The 18,808-nt window shown below is 46.6% G+C and overlaps 1 protein-coding gene across 1 annotated transcript; it reads left to right on the top strand.

Annotated features, from left to right (window-relative positions):
• Positions 1-8,006: 8,006 nt before the first annotated feature.
• LOC138359683 (uncharacterized) lies at positions 8,007-8,714 on the top strand. Its single transcript, XM_069319108.1, has one exon. It carries the CDS (start codon positions 8,007-8,009, stop codon positions 8,712-8,714), a length of 708 nt encoding a protein of 235 aa, XP_069175209.1.
• The last annotated feature ends 10,094 nt before the right edge of the window (positions 8,715-18,808 follow it).

Below are 18,808 nucleotides of genomic sequence, written 5' to 3'. Positions count from 1 at the left end.
GGCCGTCAGCATCTGCACGAAGGACCCGTCGCTTGACGGTGATCGCTGACGACACTATCTAGACACGGTGTCTCGCACTTCACCTTGCCAGCTTCTGCGGCAGCCAGCAAGCTACGGCAAAGACCGTCGGGAGGTAACTGTGGCCCTTCACGGCCAAAGATCACATTCACTTCCCCAAAACTTCAATCTCTTACGGGCTATCATGCCACCTCTTGAGTAGCTTAATCTTCATCAATCAATCAACTGCGGACACAGGGGTCTGAAGACGGACCCGATGGTGGTGTGGCACTTCGAGGAGTAGGTAGGATCCAGTGCTAGTGTCTACCATGGCTATACTTTTGTTAGGGTAGGAGAGGTTCCTCTGTTGGTAATACTGGCGCGGAGGTTTCTAAGTGACCCGGTAATGCTGGGCCGGAGGGGTATTTGTGGTCAAGGGTGTTGGGTTTGCGGTTGTGGAATGTTTAGGTTTGCAGGTGTGGAAGGTTTGGTTCGACAACGCAATGAATAGAGGTTGTTCATGTTTGGTTGTGCATCGCTGTACAATGGTAAGGAAGGTTATGGTCTGTTTCTGTTCTGTACTGCTGTTTGTGGTTGGAACATTTAGGAGTGGACACAACACATACCTTACACCGGAGACTCGCATAAATAGGATAATATCAACAGCATATTTTACACTAGCTGAAGTTAGAACATTATTCAGAACCTAAATAAGGAGGCATTTAGTACACAACCTACGTGAGACCAGTTTTAGAGTATGCCGCCCCCTGCCTCTAAAAGCCCCAGAACTTTGCGACAAGGTTCGTCACAGAATTGCGAGAGACGGGGCATAACGTAGGGCTGAAGAAACAAGGAGGCACCAGATCTAACACCAGTGGCACACAACACAATAAGGAAGGCGGTTATCCTTCAGGAACTTGGACAAAGATTCCTTCCGAGCGCTGTATATATTTGTTACCTATTACCGAGAATGCTGCTCCAGCATTAAACCCCTACCGTAAAATGCACAAACCAAAATTAGAATTGGTCAAAAAAATGCAACAAATCGTGTTCCTGAGCTAAGGGGACTGAACTATGAAGAAAAACTGAAGGAACTGGACCACACTGCACTAGAGGAAAGAGGAAGGAAAGCGTTGAGGTCATAGGAGACTAGGAAAGCAGATGGCCCGATGTAGGTAAATAATGAGGTACTCGTTCAGTGTAAGTGTGCGTGTGCGTCTGCGTGCGTGCAAGTGTTGTGGATTGATGGACTTATTGTACAAGCCCATCCATCCATCCACTGATGGTGTTGATGGACTAAAGAACAACAATCAGCTCCAAACACAAATATCTCCACAAAAGAAGTAATTTTGAACAAAATAGCTTCACATAACCGCTATTATGTGAATGACATAATGACAGTTCTCCTGAGCATTGGAAAAAAGAGGTAGGGCCAACAGCCGTTTCTTCCTACTTTCAGTAATTTGAGAGAGAGAGAGAGAGAGAGAGAGAGAGAGAGAGAGAGAGAGAGAGAGAGAGAGAGAGGATGACAGACACGGGCAGAGACGGACACGGGCAGAGACGGACACGGGCAGACAGACAATTGAAAGAGTAAGCAAGAGATCAGTCATATCTCCCGTTACCTTCTCAAACCACTACCTCTTTATCCACCCACACTTCAATCCCTACAACCTTTTCTCCTGCTTCTTCAACCATTGCTTAAAAAAACACTAACGTGTAACTTTTACCTTTAATAAAGTACAATGACAAACACTTAAATATTCTGACCAATCGCTCTTATTCTCACGTTATACATATTACCGTAGGAGTTAGGTCGACGATCTGGGGCCAGATTCATGAAGCAGTTAGGCAAGCACTTGCGAACGTGAACATCTTTCCTCAATCTTTGACGGCTTTGTTTACAATTATTAAACAGTTAATGAGCTCCGAAGCACCAGGAGGCTGTGTATAGCAATAACAACAGTTGATTGGGAAGTTTTCATGCTTGTAAACTGTTTAATAAATGAAACCAAAGCCGTCAAAGATTGAGCAAAGATGTACACGTTCGTACGTACTTGCGTAACTGCTTCGTGAATCTGGCCCCAGGATACTAATAGTCTTTAAACTATTCAGTTTTTCTTCAATTTTGAAGGAAGCTGAAATATTCACTTCTCAGAGATAATATAATACATAACAAAATGCCTTTGATCTTTTATAAGTTCAACTGTGTGCATTAAATTAGACTAAGCAACATGCGTCAGGTCAATTATTTGAGTTAAATGAACTTTCGGAGAGTTAACTGCAAAACAGAAGAATTATTGATAAAATTCGCGTAAAAATTATAAATAAAACCCCTTTCTTTCATATTTAAACATGAAACAGACACTGCTTTTCAAGAATTTCACTCGTGAGGAACACAAATGCGAACAAGTTTTCAGTTGCATGTATGCCTGGGGGACCATTCAGGCTTGTTTGCATTTGTGTTCCTCACGTGTGCCCCAAAGAATGAGGTGATTTGATAAAATGCTATGCCCAAGATTACTAAGTGTGCCGGCGGGCTGATGGGCAAATAGCCTCGGCTACTATCAGCTTTTGTTCGGTCGTGATGGTCGAGTGGATTAGGTGCCCTGTACACCAGTTGCAAAGTTCTCCTGGCAGTATGGGTTAGTCACTTCTGGGGTGTGAGTTTTCCGTTTATATATATATATATATATATATATATATATATATATATATATATATAATATAAATAATATAAATAATATAATACTGTTACTTGGGTGAAGGAAGTGATATTGGATGGTGCTATTATCTGCCCCAAAAGTCATGGCCCCGTAACGCGCTTATGACAATGAATACATGAATAAATTCAATAATGTACGAAGCTGTGGAAGCTCACTCGGCTGTTGCTGCTGCTGGCCAGGCACGAGGTGGGTAATACAACCCCTGAGTCCTGGAGATTTATTGCAGCTGTTGATGGTAGTTCCTGCGAGAGAGACAGAGAAAGAGAAACAAGTTTGGGCTGCAGCGACGTGCTGACGTGTGTATTTGTTGTTGTTGAGTTTAGGGGCGACGACGATCGTGGGATCGGATGCGCCCCGGCGTACCCGTGAAGGGTGAATCGTAAAGCCAGGAAAGATGAAATGCCAAGCCAAAACGCGAAACGAGTGACGCCAAGCACTAGAAACTAATATGCCACACGGCAAAGCAACGCACAAAGGGAGAGGCAGAAGCACATAATAGAACAGGGCAAACAAACAGCCAGAAGGGTACACAGCATGTCATAGAGCAAATACACAGGAAATCAGAGCACATACTTGCCCGGGAACTTGGCCCGCGGGAACCGTACATTAAACGCCTCCCAGAACACCCATTGCAAAGGGTCCAGTCCATCCACCGGGGACGCCATAACATCCGGAACCGGGGCAACAAACACCTGCAAACTGGGGACCAAGATGGTAATACTCAGGAGGCAAGAAGTCGCTACTCGCCCCCACAGAAAGGGAACTTGCCCACCATGAAAGCACTCCGGTCCGTCAGACAGCAGTAACTCAGCAATCTTCGATCAGTGACCCGGCGGCATCACAGACGCCGGCAACACGTCCCCCAGGGCCCAAACGAGCACCCGCACCACAGGGGTACCCGCGGCCCTTGGCACACCACCAGACGACAGCAGGGAACCCGGACGGCGCGCATCCTTCCGTAACGTCACCAACAGGTCACGCCCAGCACCAGAGGCCACACCATCCCTGGCAGCGGAAGCCACCACCCCCCCACTGTGGAGAGTCCCCCGGCGGAGAAAGAACCGAAGGCACGTCCGAGACACAGGCACCAGCACCGGCAGGCACATGGACCTCCGCCACCACAAACCGCGGAGACATCGACGCATCCGTATCCACACTGTCAATACCCGAAGCCCCGCAGTCACTGAAGTCACCAACATCGGCCCAGGAAGAAGACGAACGCCGGGAACGTTTGGGCACCGGCCGGATATCGTCAGAGCCGGTAAGTGACCCAGAAACACGGGTCCCACGAGCCGAAGGAACCGACGCCAGAACGGCAGCAGCCTCTACCACAGGGGGAACCGGGCCACACACAGCAGGAGGCTCCGCAGCCACCCCAGCACCAAGCACATCCGGGACCCGAGTCACGGACACAGGGCCAGGCGCAGCATCAGAAGACGAGGGAGAAGACAGCGACGTCACACAGGGGGCTCCAGGAAGGCCGACGGGAGCAGCTGGAACAGCGGCAGAATCAGGCAGACCAACCGACGGTACCTCAAGAACCGGAGGAGGGACGGCAACAAACGGAGGAATGGCAGGCGCCGCCGGGGAAGCTGCAGCAGCAAACGGGACACCCACCACCTCATCAACATCACCGGAGACTGCCTCCAGAGGGAGCGGCGGGAAATCCTCGTCGCGGAACAAGTTGACAGGAGCAGCAGGGGCCTCAGAGCACCCGGCAGCCTGATGCCCCAACAGGCCACACCGGAAACAGGTACAAGGCTGCCGGGCATAATACACCCGGACGTAGTATCCCATAAGCCGGACAGAAGAAGGTATATCCGACCGCAGGCGCATCCCCAACGTGCGAATGTTTGTACGCCTCCCAGCATACCACCCCGAGGAGAGCGTGTTCACCCGCATGCTGACAACAGTACCAAACCCCCCGAAGAAACGCCGGAGGTGGTCATCAGGGAATTCCAGGGGCGCACCATGGATACTGACATAAGTCAGGGCACCACTGCGGTCCGAAATCGCCACAGAGCCGGCATCGTCTGGCAACGGCAACGTACGCCCCCCGTACCGACGGAGGAAGTCCCGGTACTCGTCCTCCCCCACGAACTTAATAACAACCCGATGGGCCGTAACTAGCTCCACACCGTAAACAGCTTCCACCGGGACACGAAGCATGTCACTGTTACGGCCCTCTCGGGACGCAACGGGGTTCTTACTCTGATGATGTTAGAGGAAGTTGTATCCGGCCCCAAGCCAGTAGTGGCTTTCAAGGGATGAGATCAGTGACGCAAGTAACTTAAAGGGGAAGGGAAATAAAGTCAAGAACTTAATATAATATATTGACCACCACCAATAAATAATATATAAAAAGATTACACGGGGGGAGGGGTATTAACACTGTACACAAAAGTCTTCTCCTGAAGACTCTGGATCCAAGCTCTAGGTGCTAAGTCTTCGGTGCTTTCGTGGCCTCACAACGAATCCTTTGAGAAGCTGAGCCTACCCTGGCCACAGGTCAGCCAAAACACAGGTCCACTGGGGGCACCGCCGTGGAGGCCGTCAACCACAAGTCCAGCAGGTCTGCTGGCAGGTTCCGGATCAGCAACGCTGGTCAGGCCACTCCACGAACGATATTAGGGTAACGCCCTAGACAGGAGCCTCGTGTGATACCACAAATCACTCTCCTGTCCTCAATACCCCAGTGGATAATCGTCTCCAGCAGTCGGTCCCGGGTAATCCTTCTACTGCCACTCCACTGGCAGGGTAACACCACAGTGTTCTTCCGGGGGGACGACTTCACAGCTGCTGCAGCAAAGCACAAGATATGGAGACGGCTGCCTTGGGTAGACTGACTCAACTTCCAACACAGCAGTCCCAGGTCGACTCTGTAAGCAGACACGTCATCAATAACACACACACACTAAGGCACCTCACTTACAGGCTCAGACACAAACGCCCACCTATCCACTCCATAGATGGCGCTGGTGTCTGAGCACCACCTCACCAGAGGTCAGCAGCGGCTGTGTTGAGCATTGAACCAGACTGGAAACTGGCCCTCGAGGCCAGTTCACGTCGTCCTCACCAGGTGTCGTCGTCCGTTTGGAGGGGGTTTCGGGAGCTGACCCACAGATGGCGCGGTCGTCACTGCTCCGGGCTCGGACGCTGGATCCGGGTTCGTAACAGTCACACATCACCATCTCGGTGGTCGGATAACCAGCCTTACAAGTGAACTCCAGGCCCACGGAGTTCACACGCTGAACAGGAGGAAGATGGCCCCCCCATGTCAGAACTGCCACATCAACGCAGCCAGGCAGGCAACAAAAATGGTAGGGCAGGGACGCCCACACCACCTGGTGACCAAAACAGCAAACAACTCCAACAGCCACGGATGGTCGGTAAACGTCCTCACTCCACGGCCGCTAGCAGTCGACTCGACGTGTGTATTTGTATTGCACGACTGGTGAAGACAAGGCTGCTGGTGAAGACAAGGTATGGCTGCTGTGATGAGATGTAGTGAGGTGTATTAGGAGGGCAGAAGAGGAAGGGGAAAGAGGAGTTAGAATAAGAAGAATGGAGTAATAAAGAAGTTACAACAAGGAGCAGAGAGAGAGAGAGAGAGAGAGAGAGGTACTGGCGGACTAGGACTGTGCTTCACAGTGGCAAAGTAAAACAATGTGAAACGATATTGTAGCTACAGTAAAGACCAAACAGCCCCGTCATGAGGAAAAACAACAGTTAAGGACCAATTGATGAAACTACAGATTGGGGAGGACTCGTTCAATGAAAATGACTGAAAAGTGAATGACAAAAGTCAATAGGAGATTCATCCTTCACCGAGAAGAACGGAATAAAACTGAGCAAGAACAGTGGACTTCCAGGTAACCAGAGATGAATTATGAAAAAACCGGTTAGATCAAACAAAACAACAACATGGATACTAAAGGAAGCAGCAGAAGCCTTGTGCTGGCCACTTACTATGGCACATAACGTCACATGAAACATAAGAACTACCAAGATCAAATTTACTATAGTCCAGTGTCCTTTAACTACACATCACGCTTAGTGATGGAAGAGACTCTCATAAGGAAGGGGCTCGTAGAACATCTAATAATGGGTCTTAATAACACAATACCAGCATGGGTTCATGAATGGACAATCCTGCCTCACGTGTTAGTTACGCGTTCCATGACCCTATGACCGAGTGACCAAGATCAGATAAGATAAAAATGGGCCAGTAGTATATTTTTCATCAGGGCTTTGACACAGTACTCAGCCGGCGACAAGCTCACACAATAAACAAACAGTAGAGACAGGGATGATGATCCACTGAATAAAAAAGTTCTTTCGCAACAGAAGGCAGAATCACAGTGAGACGAGAGATCTCAGACTAGCGATGTGTTTACAATGGGGTCACTACCGAAACGACTCCTAGTCCTGGTAAATGGGAACGACTTAGAGGGGAATAAATTTCTTCCTCTCATTGTTCGCTGATGATACATAATAATGAGAAGTTTAATATAAGGGAAGACGGCAAGAACCAAGAGGATGACGAGGACACAATGAGCAATAGTCCCTCTTTAATAGGTGCTAGAAACGGCAGACTGGATGACGGGTGCCACATGAAACAAAAAAAACTCCTGAAATCAGACAGAAAAATAGACCTATTTTATGTAATATCACCCAACTCCCTGTCACCAAAAACCAACATATACTAATACCAGCAGCAGCAACTTGTGGAAGGCAGGCCAGCATAACTTGAATTATAAATCTGAACAAATAATCGGCCAGAACCTTGCATATGATTTTCGTCAGAACAATTCCAAAATATGTGGCGCCAAAATTGTCACTCTCACTAACACAGAACGAAGTTGGTGAAATTTCAGAGCTTATTCCACCAGACTCGTCCCAGAGTTGAGAGGTATGAGTTGCAAGGAAAGACTAAGACCCTTATATTTCGTCATTAAATGAGAGAAGGACAAAGTCTTCATGATAATCACATACAAAATGCTAAGTGGGAGTAAACAGGGTATATATATATGGACACTATTTAGTAGCGGAAGTTAACGACGTGGGGAACAGATGAAGCCTATCCAAACGAGCCATACAGACATTGGAACGACTTTGTTTAGTTTCAAGATGGTGAACACATGGAAGACGTTAAGAAGCTAAATAGTGGACTCAAGACTCCATATACACCACCGTGTGAGGGGAGAGGTGGCACCATGTGTGAGGGAAACGTGGCACCGGTTGAACACAATATCCATCTGGGTTTGATCCTCGACTTCCCGTCTGATGAATCAAATAGGACGGGATGGAGTCAGTATCCTCAAGGACTTGTTCCTTGAATGTGGAACACTGTCAACCATTCCTGCCAGTCTTCGTGCCCCAGCATCCACCTCTCCTGGCAGTTCTCGAGCCCCCAGCATCCACCTCCCCTGGCAGTTCTCGTGCCCCCAGCATCCACCTCTCCTGGCAGTTCTCGTGCCCCCAGCATCCACCTCTCCTGGCAGTTCTCGTGCCCCCACCATCCACCTCCCCTGGGAGTTCTCGTGCCCACACCACCCACCTCCCCTGGCAGTTCTCGTGCCCCACCATCCACCTTCCCTGGCAGTTCTCGTGCCCACACCATCCACCTCCCCTGGCAGTTCTCGTGCCCACACCATCCACCTTCCCTGGCAGTTCTCGTGCCCCCAACATCCACCTCCCCTGGCAGTTCTCGTGCCCCCAACATCCACCTCCCCTGGCAGTTCTCGTGCCCCCAACATCCACCTCTCCTGGCAGTTCTCGTGCCCCCAACATCCACCTCCCCTGGCAGTTCTCGTGCCCCCACCATCCACCTCTCCTGGCAGTTCTCGTGCCCCCACCATCCACCTCCCCTGGCAGTTCTCGTGCCCACAACATCCACCTCCCCTGGCAGTTCTCGTGCCCCCAGCATCCACCTCTCCTGGCAGTTCTCGTGCCCACAACATCCACCTCTCATGGATGTCTCAACGTTCTTAATCATAATTTCACTGTGATTTTCCGCTCTCTCCCGTTGTCCTATTAAGTGGTTTTAATTCGTGTTGTTGGTGTGTGTAAGGCACTCACTAGTCTCCTGGCGGCGCTGAGTTATGCCACATTAGCGTCGTGGCCTCGCATTCCGATCTTGCTTTATCGACTCTCTTGTTTTCGAGCTTTCTGATCTCTCCGTGTTTTGTTTTCTTAATGATTCACTCATCTCCATTACTTCGTAGGTGTGTTTCTCCATCGCTACCTTATCGATATCTTGTATATTGTTTTATTTTGTTTAGGAAGATGAATTGGGATCCTCTCCTCCCAGCGGACTTCATTCCTGTAGCCTCCAAGGTGGGCCTTGTGCCTGGCTCTGTGCGTAAATCCTTTTAATAGACACTTACGCATGCGTAAACTTGCGCGTGGCCCAATACCGTACGAGTGGTCATGGCGGATTCTGATGCGTTAACTCACACCTACGTCAGTGCCGCGCATGCGCATATCTGTTCGCTGCCATGGTCAAAACTCGGTCTGGACTACACTATTGGTGAACCTGTGACCCCTCAGAGGTTGTATACAAATTCAATATTGAATATATTTATCGACTGGATTTACAGATATAATTTTATACACAGAGAAATCTCATTATCTCAATATATCAGTGAGAAAATCCACAGTAGCCGTAGTGAGGCTTCGAACCTGTACGCTGGGGGGTTTTATCATAATTTTATGATGGAATAAATTGCTTATTAGATTACTTTACATTTTTTCCATTTCTTTTAGGGAGAAAATTAATAATGGCTTGTTCAATATTAACCTGAATATTAATTAACCTAGGCTGCCATAAATATAATGTTAATTCGGTTGTTGAAATTAGTGTGAAGGGAGAGTACGATCAGCATCTACCTCTCGGATGGGGGAAAAATTAATGATCAAGAAGTATCTAATAAATACCTATAACTAAGACAGCAGTTAAAAAATATAAAACTAATAAGTTTCTCGATTGTATATCTATTAATGCTAGTTATTAGAACACCAGCACCCTCCCCTCATCTTTGTCGTCCTCTAATCAGTTAGCCTTGAGAGCACAGTGAGCTCTCACTGAGCTCACTGTCCTGAGTTGAGCTGAGCTACTGATTGGTGAAGATTAAGCCACCCAAAAGGTGGCACGGGCATGAATAGCCCATAAGTGGTGGCCCTTTTGAGCCATTACCAGTATCAATGGATGATACTGGAGATCTATGGAGGTGAGCTACTGGCTGTATCGGTGTTAAATCTTCGATGATGCACGCGGCTCGGTTCGACTCCCTCACTCCGTCCTCGTGTTCCAGTTATGTGCACAAGTCTTTCTCTTGCTTAGCGCCTTCCCCCTGATAGCTGCCTTGGACTCCTTTATCTTCACGTTGCTTGAATTATGTTGAGTACTTTTAGGCGTGAGGCTGAAGAATGGACTTTATCTACGGAGAGTATACAGCCAGGGTCTGTCGAGTATTGAAGGGGCGTGTCGAGTATTGAAGGGGCGTGTCGAGTATTGAAGGGGCGTGTCGAGTATTGAAGGGGCGTGTCGAGTATTGAAGGGGCGTGTCGAGTATTGAAGGGGCGTGTCGAGTATTGAAGGGGCGTGTCGAGTATTGAAGGGGCGTGTCGAGTATTGAAGGGGCGTGTCGAGTATTGAGGGGCCTGTCGAATATTGAAGGGCCTGTCGAATCTTATAAGATCGACGAATTGTTGGAGACTAGATTAGAAACTCTAGGGACACTGATGTGTATGAGGAACTTACTAACAATAAACCCAGTTCATAAGAAGACAGGAAAAGTACCTGTAATTACCTCTAAAAGTGTCAAAGAAAAACCTACAAGGTGGCTAAGAATATCGGAGATGAAGCAATGATTCACTTGCAGGAGATGCAAGGATACAAATAATAATAATAATAATAATAATACTGTAATAATAATAATAATAATAATAATAATAATTTTTATTTAGGTAAGGTACATACATACAAGAGATGTTACAAAGTTTGTTGGGTTAATAGATAGAGCTAGTACATACAATGCCTAAAGCCACTATTACGCAAAGCGTTTCGGGCAGGATACACACACACATAAGGCTGTGGGAGCAGACTGGACGTCACCGGGAAGAAGCTGGAGCCCAACGCTGGCCGCTAATTAACGATGGTCGGGTAGTCATTGGCGACAGAACTACGCGGAAGGAGAATGATAGTCGGTACACAAAAGCTAAGCAGGAAATTGACTGGGGCCCCGAGGAGGGTAGATAGCCAATAGTAGCTATACATCAACAATCGATAGTTATAGAAAGGCGGTGTCCAAGAACTAAGCTATATTCTGTAAACGCGCGCACGCACGCGCACGCACGCGCACGCGCACACACACACACACACACACACACACACACGTACGCGCGCGCGTGTGCGTACGTACGTACGTACGTACATACGTTCAGACTGTGGACGCTCTTACAAGAACTTGACTTTAGGTGGGTGACGCTCGATTGCTATCTACTCCCGCACCTCCCTCCTCCAACATGCCCACGCCTCCCCCACCCCCTCCCACCTCCCCCCACCTCCCATACTGGCCGGAGGTGGACCTCTCGTGTCACAGCGACCAAGCTGTAATCTGTGGAAGGGCTCGCGGGTTATATAAGTGATTTATATTGATCTATTGATTGGTTTACAAGTATGTAAATTGCGCGATTATTCTTAACCAATTTTGGAAGGTGTGTGTGTGTGTGTGTGTGTGTGTGTGTGTGTGTGTGTGTGTGTGTGTGTGTGTGTGTGTGTGTGTGTGTGTGTGTGTGTGTGCTCACCTAGTTGTACTCACCTAGTTGTGTTTGCGGGGGTTGAGCTCTGGCTCTTTGGTCCCGCCTCTCAACCGTCAATCAACAGGTGTACAGATTCATGAGCCTATCGGGCTCTGTCATATCTACACTTGAAACTGTGTATGGAGTCAGCCTCCACCACATCACCCCCTAATGCATTCCATTTGTCAACCACTCTGACACTAAAAAAGTTCTTTCTAATATCTCTGTGGCTCATTTGGGCACTCAGTTTCCACCTGTGTCCCCTTGTGCGTGTTCCCCTTGTGTTAAATAGACTGTCTTTATCTACCCTATCAATCCCCTTCAGAATCTTGAATGTGGTGATCATGTCCCCCCTAACTCTTCTGTCTTGTGTGTGTGTGTGTGTGTGTGTACTCACCTATTTGTGCTTGCGGGGGTTGAGCTTTGGCTCTTTGGTCCCTCTTTTGGTCCCATGTGTGTGTGTGTGTGTGTGTGTGTGTGTGTGTGTATTCACTTAGTTGTAGTCACCTAGATATGTTTGCGGGGGTTGAGCTTTGCTCTTTCGGCCTGCCTCACAACTGTCAATCAACTGTTTAACTACTATTCTCTCTCTCTCTCTCTTCCCCCCCCTCCCTGCCCCCCCCCCCACACACACACCCCAGGAAGCAGCCCGTGACAGCTGACTAATTCCCAGGTACCTATTTACTGTTAGGTAACAGGGGCATTCAGGGTGAAAGAAACTTTGCCCATTTGTTTCTGCCTTGTGCGGGAATCGAACCCGCACCACAGAATTAAGAGCCCTGCGCTCTATTCACCAAGCTACCAGGCCCCTACGTGTGTGTGTGTGTGTGCGCGCGCGCGTGCGTGCGTGCTTACTATTTGTATATACTATTTGTGTCTGTAGAATCGAGCTATTAGCTCTTGGACCCCGCCTATCTATTTTTCCACTATTATATCTCCTACGTATATTTCTAACACACTCGCACATCCCCAGGAAGAAGCCCGTAGCAGCTGTCTAACTCACAGATACCTATTTACTGCTTGGTAAACAGCGGCATTCTGAAAGAAACTCTGCCCATTTGTATCCGCCTTGGCCGGGAATTGAACCCGAGCCCCTTAAGACTACGTCTCCTGAGCGCTGTCCACTCTGCCGCGAGACCCCTTATTGTGGGAGCGCACGCGCGCGCACACGTTCGTTTGAACTCACTTGCCATTGTTCGCGCTGTTGACCCGAGATCGGGGGCCAGATTCACGAAACAGTTTACATAGCCTTCCCAGTTTGGTGCCCTCTTTTGATAATTACCTTACCTCACGAAGCAGTTACACAAGTACTTACGAACCTGGGGCCAGATTCACGAAGCAGTTACGCAAGTACTTACAAACCTGGGGCCAGATTCACGAAGCGGTTACACAAGTACTTACGAACGTGTACATCTTTCCTCAACTTTGACGGCTTTGGTTACATATATTAAACAGTTTACAAGCATGAAAACTTCCCAATGAACTGTTTTTATTGTTATAAACAGCCTCCTGGTGCTTCGGAGCTCATTAACTGTTTAATAATTGTAAACAAAGCCGCCAAAGATTGAGAAAAGATGTACAGGTTCGTAAGTGCTTGCGTAACTGCTTCGTGAATTTGGGTCCTGCACATCTTTTCTCAATGTTTGGCGGCTTTGTTTACAATTTTTAAACTGCTGACGAGCTCTGAAGCACCAGGAGGCTGTTTATAACAATAACAACAGTTGATTGGTAAGTTTTCATGCTTGTAAACTGTTTAATAAACGTAACCAAAGGCGTCAAAGATTGAGGTACACGTTCGTAAGTACTTCCGTAGCTGCTTTGTGAATCTGGCCCCAGGTTCGTAAGTACTTGCGTAGCTGCTTCGTGAATCTGGCCCCAGGTTCGTAAGTACTTGCGTAGCTGCTTCGTGAATCTGGCCCCAGGTTCGTAAGTACTTGCGTAGCTGCTTCGTGAATCTGGCCCCAGGTTCGTAAGTACTTGCGTAACTGCTTCGTGAATCTGGCCCCAGGTTCGTAAGTACTTGCGTAACTGCTTCGTGAATCTGGCCCCTGGTTTCCATCTGTTATTTGGCATTTTTAACCTTAACATTGAGGTTTCGTGGTTTGATCAGAGTATTCCGCTCCTTTCCCTAATGCCCTTAACATCATTAATCTCACGCTGAATGATCTCGCTTATTTGGGTGTACTTGGCTTCTCCTCTGTTGTTGTTATAGTTTCAGCTACTCAGAACAAGTTCCAAGTAGCACGGGCTAAAGTGAGCCCGTAGTGGACTTACCTGGCACAGGAGCGGGGCTGTGGTGAGCCCGTAGTGGACTTACCTGGCACAGGAGCGGGGCTGTGGTGAGCCCGTAGTGGACTTACCTGGCACAGGAGCGGGGCTGTGTAGACTGTGGCGGCTTCTCCTCCTGGTCACACCCCATTTAAACACCCAATCTCTATTCACCTCATCAATTCCAGGAAGTGTCTTGAGTCTTTAGTCCACTCTGTGTATATTTAGTTCCTTAATCTCAAAGACTAGTCGAATAGATTTCTAAGCGTTCTCAAACTTTCTAAGTTGGTTAAGTGTGGGTTTCAAGATGGCGTTACGAGCTATGAGTTTTATTTAGTGTCTAGAGTCCTCAGTGATTTGAACAAATCCACAAGGGCCGTGATGAGGATTCGAACACGGGATGTTCCCAGCTGCGCCTTAGTCAACTGTGCCACGACATGGTTAAAAGCATTGGAATGGTTAATAGTTTAGACTAAGGCGCATCTGGGAACATCCCGTGTTCGAACCCTCATCACGGCCCTTGTGGATTTGTTTATTTGATAAATCACTCTATTGTGATTTCTGTGTACACTCAATGATTTCATTAGGCAATAATGCATATATGAACTTATGGGTGTGTGTTTGGCCCGAGGATAAATCTACTGTATCTTTTTTTCTTAACACTTCTATCTGGCTGTCTCGGCTAGTATGGTAATATCTGCCTCCTTGTATCTTCTCGCATGTTATTATCTCTCATTTGCTATGGCTGAACTCGAGTTACGGTAGAGCGACGGTCTCCCTTCATGCAGGGGGGCGTACAATCCCCGGCCGTCCAAGTGCTTGGACACCATTCCTTTCCCTCCGTCCCATCCCAAATCCTGACCCCTTCCAAGTCCTATATAGTCGTATTAGCTTGGCGCTTTCCCCCTAATAGTTCCCTTCCCTTCCTAATAACCCACTGATAATTATAAAAATTTAATTTCCAATAACTCTACACATATATAAATATTTACTACTTACATCTTAACTTAGCACCAGGGAAAAAACAAGTCCCCTGAAGATTTACGAGCGGCTCGTAAGTAGGGATCATATCGCATACATCCAGGTATGATATACAACCTTATCATCATATACTTTCTCAAGCATAATACAAAATATATCGGAAAATAAATAACTGACACTTAACATGGGAGAATTATGAATAAAATGGGAGGAATTTACATAATTCAGAATATAAGCGCTATATATATGTTATATATGTTGTTACGTCACGTGACCCGTTATATCTCCCTGAGAGATGCTCACAATGTATACATTATGCATACTGGTCCGTGGATATATAAATACAATCCACGTGTGATAATCCTGCATATATATATAGTTTCCATATGAGTCTATATATATTATAGTTGTAATGGCTTGGCTATATAGTTGTAATGACTTGGCGTTCTCCCCTGATAATTCCCTCCCCTCTATATCAGTCGTACAATCCTATACAATACGTTGAGAAGTATATATCATCCTTTAGATACTAGAAATGATTTAAAATGTACATATTGATTGTCACAATACGTGGTTTTAATATATAAATCATGTTTATGGTGTTGAAAATAAATTGTTTTACGCTGTCCCAATGATATAAACCTTGACACTGTTTCAAAGATCAATGTCGTGGCGGCCCGGTCTCTGAACTGGTTGGTTATGTAGTTGACATCAACTACAGCCCGGTTGATCAGGTACCATTTGGAGGTGATTAAGAATGTTTACGAACTATTTCCGAGGTCACACAAATGCAACTTTAAATTTCAAAAAAAGCCATTTGATAATTTTGCGATGCCTCCTAGCCAACTACATGGGTTAGACGGTAGAGCGACGGTGTCGCTTCATGCAAACTTCGTTCAATCCCCGACCGTCCAAGTGGTTTGGCACCATTCCTTCTCCCCGTCCCATCCCTAATCCTTATCCCTTGCAAGTGTTATATAGTCGCAATGGCTTGTTTTTTCCTGATAGTTCCCATTTCTTCCCTTCCTAGTCTCGAAAATTTTAGTCCGCATATATGACACGAGTCTCTCGAATATTTTCCAAGTACAAATTACTATGCATGTCATAAAGTTTTACAAGAAAAACATTTTCAGTGATTTTTGGCGCTTACTGTCATTTTGAGATTGAATTGATTCGCCCAATAAAAGTTCTCTGTACATTCTATTGGCCAGAAACTTCTTTAACTTCCGACGGGGCTGTGAGAGTGAAATTAATATTCCAAGCCAGCATGCAAAAAAACAATATATATATAATTGGATTGGTATCTGGTGTTGAAAGGTTCTTTTCATCAAGCATGTAATTTTTCTTGTAGTTTTAACTTGTGGCCAGACATGTTTTCTCCCAGGTCATTAAGTTGGTTTTCATTTCTATTGTTTAGTTTTTCTATGTACGAGATTCTTGCTTTGATTATTTCGTTTTAACCAGTGTACTTAAGCTGAAACTTGTCTTCATTGAACATAATTTTTCTTTTTAGATTAGCTGTGCTCCGAGTAATTATTATTCGCATAACAATCCATGTATCATCTGAAAGAATGATTACGTTTGTGTATATCTATATCCGATATGAAATTTAGATACATATTGTACTATACAAATCTGCAATGAGAAAATTAATAAAAAAAATGTTTGCCTTACCATGTTTTTGAGTTCTGAAATATTGACAAGGCCTTAAAACCTACTGAATAGCATGAGTTTTTAATTATGAAAATACATTTGTTAAATTATTAGTTAAAAACAGCTCTCGCTGTGGTAACTCTGTTATTTACATAATGTCATGTAAAGATTGTAAAACTTTCTAAATAGGCCAAACATCTAAAGATTTGAAATTTCAAATTTCGCAGTTTACACATTCTGTAAGAAGTGGCCAAATATTTGATGCTCAGTTTATTCAGTTGCCAAAAAATTCTCACCAAATTGATTGATTTGGAAAGCCTTTCTTCAATGATAAATTGCAAAAGTGTTCTTAATAACATTATTAATGAATTTATTAACCCCGTTGTATCTTGCATGTCTGCCCTTGGAGCTTGTGCAGTGCAACCCCATGCAGTCCATATTGGTCTGCTTCCACCCTGTTGCAAATCCACTTGTATTCAGTGTGAATTGGGGCACCAAGGAGGAGGGCCACTACTGCACGAAGGGATTCTGGATCTAGATGCGTGCCCATTGCCGACATGGGTACTGCCAGGAAGAAGTCCTGCATGGGGGGCACGCACTGCTCTGAGCGGGTTTTCTCCATGTATGATGTTGCAGCGCTGAGTATGGCATCGGCAATTTTTTTCACTAGTTGGTGGTCCCAGCTGGACTGTTTGTGTGATTTGTTTTGTTGGATGTACGATGGGTGCTGGGGCTGCAAGAGCGTCTCACTGATTAGAACATTCAGTGAAAGAAGGATCGTGTATTCCTGCATAATCACTCAGGGGTTCAGGTAGGATATCTCATATAAGGTCATACGATGCATGGGAGGAGGAAAGGAATGCTGGTAGAGCAATCTGGGAGGCTGTGCGGACACCAAGGCCGCCGAGTCTTACAGGGAGGGTTGCTTGCTCACATTGAGGGTCGTCCAACGGGAGGTTCAGAACTTTCTCCTGCGTGGACCTCAGAAGGGTGTCATACTGATTTAATTTAGGGCTGATGTAGGAGGGAGAACACCTCAGAAAGTAAGTCAACTTAGGGAGAGATAGGCATCTTGTGAGGAGGAAGAGAGCATCATGGGCATTAATCTTGTCAATCCTGTCCAGCATAGTAAAATCTAGACAAACAACAAAGGCCAGTATAAACACACACACACACACACACACACACACACACACACACACACACACACACACACACACGCACGCACGCACGCGCGCGCATAGGGGCCTGGCGGCCTGGTGGATAGCGCGCAGGGCTCATAATTCTGTGGCGCGAGTTCGATTCCCGCACTAGGCAGAAACAAATGGGCAAAGTTTCTTTCACCCTGAATGCCCCTGTTATCTAGCAGTTAATAGGTACCTTGGAGTTAGTCAGCTGTTACGGGCTGCTTCCTGGGGGGTGTGTGTGTGTGGTGTGGGAAAACTAATTAGTTAACAGTTGATTGACAGCTGAGAGGCGGGCCGAAAGAGCAGAGCTCAACCCCCGCAAACACAACTAGGTGAATACACATAGATCAAACACACACACACACACACACACACACACACACACACACACACACACACACACACACACACACACACACACACACACACACACACACGACCGGACAGAAGTTCAGCGACCACGAAGCCCACACCGCCATGCAGCGAGCACTACACGGCATATGGGTGGGGCCGGGTCCTGCCTTGCCCGGGGACCCATGGGGACAAAAACTGGTGTGACGGGGCGTGAGGCTCATCTGGTGGCCGCCGGCTCCCTGTCCCGTTATCACCCCCGTATACGGATAAGCGATATGAGGGAGGTGCTGGGATAGAGAACGGAAGGGAAGATAGAGAGGTGCCGGGATGGAAGGAACAGGAATAGAATACAATGAGAGAGAGTTGACCAAACCACATACTAGAAAGTGAAGGGACGACGACGTTTCGGTCCGTCCTGGACCATTCTCAATTCGATTTTTTCGACTTGAGAAAAAGTTGATTCGAAAAATCGACTTGAGAATGGTCCAGAAAGGACCGAAACATCGTCGTCCCTTCACTTTCTAGTGTGTGGTTTGGTCAACACATTTCAATCACATTATTGGTGACTCCTCGTCTGCACGAGAGAAAGAGTCCTTAATCTTCGTTAAATTAAGTTACAAAACACGAATGTGGGCAGAAATATGTTTCTCAAACACACAACAGGAAAATTTATTTACATATATGACAAGTGATGTGATGAAAAATTTATTTAATGTATATAATGATGATCCCGTAACTCAACCCAATTGTAAGGGTGGAAAGGTGCAGGAGAACGCCAGGTTGAAGCTGCTCATTTAAGGAAAGAGACAAGGATTTTTTCTTATTAAGAAATTTGGAGGA

Source organism: Procambarus clarkii, chromosome 8 (assembly GCF_040958095.1).
Source record: "Procambarus clarkii isolate CNS0578487 chromosome 8, FALCON_Pclarkii_2.0, whole genome shotgun sequence".
Taxonomy (NCBI): Eukaryota; Metazoa; Arthropoda; class Malacostraca; order Decapoda; family Cambaridae; genus Procambarus; species Procambarus clarkii.
The sequence above is the reverse complement of the archived record's forward strand: the minus strand, read 5'-3'. Positions and strand labels throughout refer to the sequence as shown.

Excerpts from the sequence above, each read along its gene's own strand:
- LOC138359683 (XM_069319108.1), top strand. The coding sequence starts at position 8,007 with ATGAATCAAATAGGACGGGATGGAGTCAGTATCCTCAAGGACTTGTTC.